At 34.6% G+C, this 6,000-nt stretch overlaps 1 protein-coding gene across 2 annotated transcripts in view; it reads right to left on the bottom strand.

Moving 5' to 3' along the window:
• Nucleotides 1–842: 842 nt before the first annotated feature.
• ATP6V1A (ATPase H+ transporting V1 subunit A) overlaps nt 843–6,000 on the bottom strand; it is a 76,176-nt gene continuing 71,018 nt past the window's right edge. For both annotated transcript variants that reach the window (XM_036929611.2, XM_036929610.2), the window contains 2 exons: nt 5,540–5,711; nt 843–3,200 (listed from right to left, as the gene is read on the bottom strand). In XM_036929611.2, coding sequence (XP_036785506.2) covers nt 3,108–3,200; nt 5,540–5,711 — 265 coding nt within the window. In that variant the 3' untranslated portion in view covers nt 843–3,107. The remainder of the gene's footprint in view (nt 3,201–5,539; nt 5,712–6,000) is intronic.

Below are 6,000 nucleotides of genomic sequence, written 5' to 3'. Positions count from 1 at the left end.
ACCTGGCTGTCAATCAATGCCTGATGAACGTACTCTAGTTCCCTTGCCCCCCAGGTGGGATAACTGAGATGTATCTTCTTCAATTGCTCAAAGAACTCACTAGCAGGATTGTGTTCAGTAGTCCTGAGTGCTGATTTGCTTGCTAAGGAGTAGTCATTGGCCTCTTCAATTCTGTCTCAATTACTGCCTCCGCTACTGTTTTTCCTAAGATCACAGCCCAGATAAACTGGCTGCACTCAAATACTGTCACAGAGTCAACTTCTGGGAACTGACTTTCCCTTCTTTGTGCTCTCACATTGTAAAATGCATAAGCTTTCTCTTGAATCTGTTAAATATTTCTCCACATAAAATTGGTACTTGATAGTAACAGAGTTGTTCATTTCACACTGATTCTTAACTCTCTTGGGAATTGTTAAAAAAACATTTAAGGAAATAGAGTATGCCCCAAGTAACATGTTGCTATATTGGATCTCTAACAATTTGGCTCGCGAAATCATGAATTACAAAGCTTAGGTCATTTGCCAAAAACAGAGATGAGTACCAATCATCTCCTTTAATTTGGAAGTGCACTTTTAGAAACGACTCACTTTTTCAATTTAAAGTAACATTCAGAATGGCATGACATTCTGTGTATTACATTTCCAATTCATAGTGGTATGTGAGTACAGGACTTTTTGCAGTCCACAGTGAGGGCCCCAATTCAATTTCATGATCATAAGTAACAATCTATAAAGACAGGGAGAAATAAATTTAAAGTTCATATTGAAAACAGTAAGACAAAATACAATAAAGTGACATGTTTTCTAGCAGATCCTGATGAACACACAGAAAAATATAGAACATTAATTTAAATCCACTTTTTATTCTTTCATAGATTTTAACAATTATACACAACTTTTAACATAGACTGAAATCTCAAGGATAAGGAGGCAATATATATGGCCTCTTCTATTCATTCTTCAGGATGGAAGGAATTTCCAAAGGGTATATAGTGTGTGAGATTTAACACTGGAAAAATACATATGAAACTTGTTTAACTGGCTCCACTTAGGACCAGGCACAGCACAATAAATATATAACTGCATCATCTTTTTAAAAGACTGTTGTAATTCAACACATTTTTACTAAAGAAATATGATCAGTTACCAATCTGAAATTCTACAACATATAGGTGAGGGGACACATACCATGACTATCAGATCATAGTTTCTCTAGCATCTTCACACCCAAACATCGACATTCCTCAAAAGGAGGAAGAATGTACACTGCAAATTCAGAACAACAAAAACAAACTTGGTCAGACTTTCTTCATTATATCATTCATTACTCTGACAATCCTGTTTGCTGGTAAGTTAAGGTAGGAATAGAAAGTTTTTGAAATCCTTTTAATTTCCACTGGTCTTAGGGCCTCTGGGTAGGAGGCCACATTGGAAGCAAACCGATTAAGCAGCACCATTAACTCCACATCTCACCAAATCATTGCATAATTTTTGTCTTTCAGTATTCTGAAAGGTTAAAAAAAGTTGCATGGAAGAATACCTATCCTGAATAGCAGGCCATTGTAAAAATATGCCGTCTGCAAGGACCTAGACTATAGCTGAATTCTCACTGCATCTTTCCTCAATAGACCAAAAGAAATACATTACCTAAAAATTTAAATAACATAGTGAGGCATAAAATAAATACTTTATTTATGCTATTATATTTAGGTATTCGAGATTATTAGACAAGTTCACATACCCTTTCCTCTTCCCAAAGAAGAAGCAATGGTGCCAGCACTATTGGTTAGAAAGAGTTCATGGGAAACTTGCTCTCAGAGCTGTTCTGCAGTGTGCCTTATTATACAAACACGGAAATTATTATTTTCAAACATAAAGTTTAAAGACAGGATGAAATGATTTTTTTTGTACAAGACTCAGATTCTGTTATCAGCAGATACAAGAAATAATTTCATCCCTATTAAACAGAATGGAAACTTACGCTGCTATGGCTACAGATATTCTGAGAAATCTTTTGAGCCAGTGAATCAAAAACCACATTAAAGAAAGTGGTATTTTCTGCAATTGGTAAACTGGTTGTTCCAACATTCAGTAAGCAAACAAACATGCCAACACATGACACAAGTCATTATCTTGTAAAAAATATAATGCCACTCTGGCCCCAAGAACAACAGCCCAGCCAGTCCATAAAGGTGCAAACAGCCTTTAACCACTACTGAATATCTTCTCTGTGTCATTTTACTGCCTATCACACTGCCACATGATTCTTAGAAGCTTAGGCTTCTAAGAGGTTTGAGGGAAAGAAAGAGGGTGTGATGTGGATCAAGTTCTCGGTAATTGTTTTAAATGTAATTTTAAAAAGAATTTTTCCCAGTAATGCAGAATAATCCTTAATACTGAGTTTTTCCTAGTGAAACAAATTATGATTTAACAAGATGATGTTAAGTCGATCACCTGGCTCCTCTTCCACTTTTTTAGAGGGTACTGATTCATATATTGTGCCGAGACCCACAAATGTCTGTTTTAAAAACAGTATAGTTCCCAACAGTTTCCTATAAACATTCCTGATTTATAGTGGGGGAAGCAATGAATAATTGCAACATTAATCATTCATGTTTAAAAAAAGCAATTATTTCCTGTAAAGCAGTTACTTAGCAAAATGCTAAGTTTCAAATAACCTTCCATATAGATACTGAGTCACTTCAAAGTACCTGTCAAAATGTATAGAAATCCGGCCTTCGATTCCAAATCCACTGCAAAGGGAATACATGCAGTAGTTCTGTTTACAATTTAATGGCAACAAGGAAAGGGCAAGCCTAGGGCAAGCAGGGATGTCACCCTACAAGTTTACAGTAGTGTAGCCATTGTATTTCATATTTACTACATTCACCACTTTGGAGAAAGGATCAGGGAGGCCCTTCAAACACTAGAACAAAGGAATGTTTGTTTTATATGAGACTTAACAAGTAAACAGGGAAACAAATGGTAACATACATAGGCACTAGTCTCAAAGGTGCACAATAAAGAAGCAGGGTTTGAGATAGGAAATTTAGGAAAATATACACATAGTAGAGCTTGCTGAGGAACAGGAGGAAAGAAGTCACAGTTTTAATCTTCAAGGCTTCGAAAGGCATTCTGCATATCTTCAACAAGTTGTGCATAGTCGGCCTTGATCTTTGCCTCACCATCTTTCACTGGATCCTGAAAAAAGACATTACAGAATTTAATTTACCTTTGGAAAATAATTTTCAGAACATGTAGTGAGTTACTTATATTTAATATATTTTGAGTATTAGATTGAGGTACAATGGTAAACATAGGGAGGAGTCAAAATTATTCTTTTTTTCTTTTTTACCTTTAAGGGTAGAAATGTATAAATGGAGAAATACTCCACCAAACAGAAACAAGGCAAAATTTCAGTGTCTTATACTGCCTGCTAGCTGTATTCAATGACCATTGGATTTATCCTTAACTAGCTGCCAAACACTGGGAAGTTATACAACATCATGTATCCGACGCATTCCACTCCATGTATGTGGTGGCTGGAACTTATCTAGTCAAAGCAGAATATTCTATTCAAGGTCTGGTAGTATCACATTGGGACAGGGAAGTAAAATTTCTAAAATAATCTTAAAATACACCACATTTAAAGTCCTTATGGAAAACAGCTTAACTGAGTAGCATGTATAAGAGACTTTAACATAGTTAAGCTCTCTGACCCCAACATTCCACTTCTGGGAACCTGTACTAGGAAAATATACAAAACCAACTCCATGAACAAAGCTGTCCAGACCAACAAATGGAAATTTCCTAATTGCTTAAGGATAGGAAAATATTACTCTCCACCCACAAAATCATGCTATAGAAGAATATCAAATGACATTAAAAAATTGGGATGATAATTTGACAGTGTACATGTAAATAAAAAAAAAAATCACCTTTAACCATGCTACCAGAAGGTATCACTGCTATATTATTGCATATTTTTTTACCCTTTTCCTATACACAGTGCAATTTTTAAAATATAATTTTAAAAATTTATATGAAATTAAACACAGAACTTCTTTACAATCTGTTTTCACTCATATATCATAAGCATTTCCCTATGCCTCTGGATATTCTTTTTTTAAAAAATTGAAGTATAGTTGGTATACAATATCGGTTTGTGTACAACACAGTGACTCAACAATTACATACATTACTATATGCTCACCATGAAAAATATAGTTCCCCTATAAAGTTACCACAATATTATTGGACTATATGCCCAATGCTGTACTTTCCATCCTTGTGACTTACTTATTTTATAACTGGAAGTTTGTGCCTCTTTATCCTCTTCACCTATTTTGTCCCTCCTTTCACCCCCACCCTCCATGGCAACCACCTGTACCACATCTTTTCCATTCTTCTATCAGTAGACACTTAGGTTTCTTTCATATCCTGCCTATTGTAAATAATGCTGCAATGTACATAAGGATGCATGTATCCTTCTGAATTGGTGATTGTTTTTTTTTTTTTTTTTGGGTAAATACCCAGAAATGGCATTACTGGATTGTGCGGGATTTTTATTTTTAAGATTTGGAGGAATCTCCATAGTGTTTTTCATAATGGCTGCACCAATTTATTCTCCCACCAACAGTGCACGACAGTTCCCTTTTCTCTACTTCCTCATCAACTCCAGCTATTTTCTTTGGATATTCTTTGAAAAAAAAAAATGTTAATGCCTTCATAATATTCTTGCCAAAACATATATGCCATAATGTCCTCTGTTGGCTCTGTTCACTCTTGGATGACATTTAAGAAGTTTAATAAACAACCTTTTACATATATCCATGTCAAAAATCTACTATTTCCTGGGCTATATGTTTTGAAGTAGGATGACAGGACTCAAAGGGTGTGAATATTTTTAAATTCTTGACACAGTGAGGGTCTACTTGCACAGATTTACTTTAATCCATAGTGTCAACAAACACTATATAGATAATATACACATTCAGAGAATCATTCTCAATTTCTCAATAGGTGATTAATATATATGGATGTCATGCTTTACAAGTAATTAATTGCAATTAAACTGATCAAGTATTTTAAAAACCACCTTACACATCTGAGTATCTACTGAAAATTTCTTTGGTTATTTATGTCTTGCATACTTCTAAAAGAATGCGAATCCACTTAAAAGTTTAAAAAGATGTGTAACAGGATACTTAAAAGAAGTAAGCAGCAAAAGTCATTTCAGATGAGCATGGGAATTAGATGTTAACAGGTACTTCAGGTAAGGTAACTGCTGCTTAGCAATGGTTTTAATTCTAAACTGCCTGGCAGTTAAGACAAAAGAGAAAGCACATTTTAGACACAACACACTGTAATTTTTATCACTAGAATTCCTATTTGAACTGAAATTTGAAGTCTCTTCTGGTTTTACATAACCTGAGCATGTGTGAAAATGATAAACCAAGTTTCACACACCACCTTTGGGACTCTGTTAAATAATTACAAGAAACATTTCTTACTTTAGTTACAGTAGAAACAAAATATACCTTGAACTTCATGGAGGAAAGTTTATAAAGGATCTCTCCCATGTGCTCACGGATGATGGACCATGTGATTTTATTGTCACTCTGGGCAGTGGTTTCAACAGCTCTACGGGCCATATCATAAAATGCAATCATGTTGGACAGCATCCCTACTGTCTTGTAGAATGGGCAGAACCTAGAGTAAATTAAAGTCAAAATAATTAACAAAAACAAAATCCAAAGCAGTTAATACACCACATCAAATTTCATCTATAAAATACCAAAGCAATAACTTCTTTATTTAAATATGCAGTCTACTTATATTTATTGGATGACACATATGGAATGAAAAAGAAATAATGGAAAAGGCTAGTAACTACTTAACCAGAGTTAGACAGAAAATGTCTCAGGATGTAGGGTAGAAATACATATTCTCTTGTTTATGTTATGAATGATATTTATTTGTATATGTTAAGATCATCAAA

This window comes from Manis pentadactyla, chromosome 1 (genome assembly GCF_030020395.1).
Source record: "Manis pentadactyla isolate mManPen7 chromosome 1, mManPen7.hap1, whole genome shotgun sequence".
Lineage (NCBI taxonomy): Eukaryota > Metazoa > Chordata > Mammalia > Pholidota > Manidae > Manis > Manis pentadactyla.
Note: the sequence above shows the minus strand (reverse complement) of the source record. Positions and strands in the feature narration are given on the sequence as shown.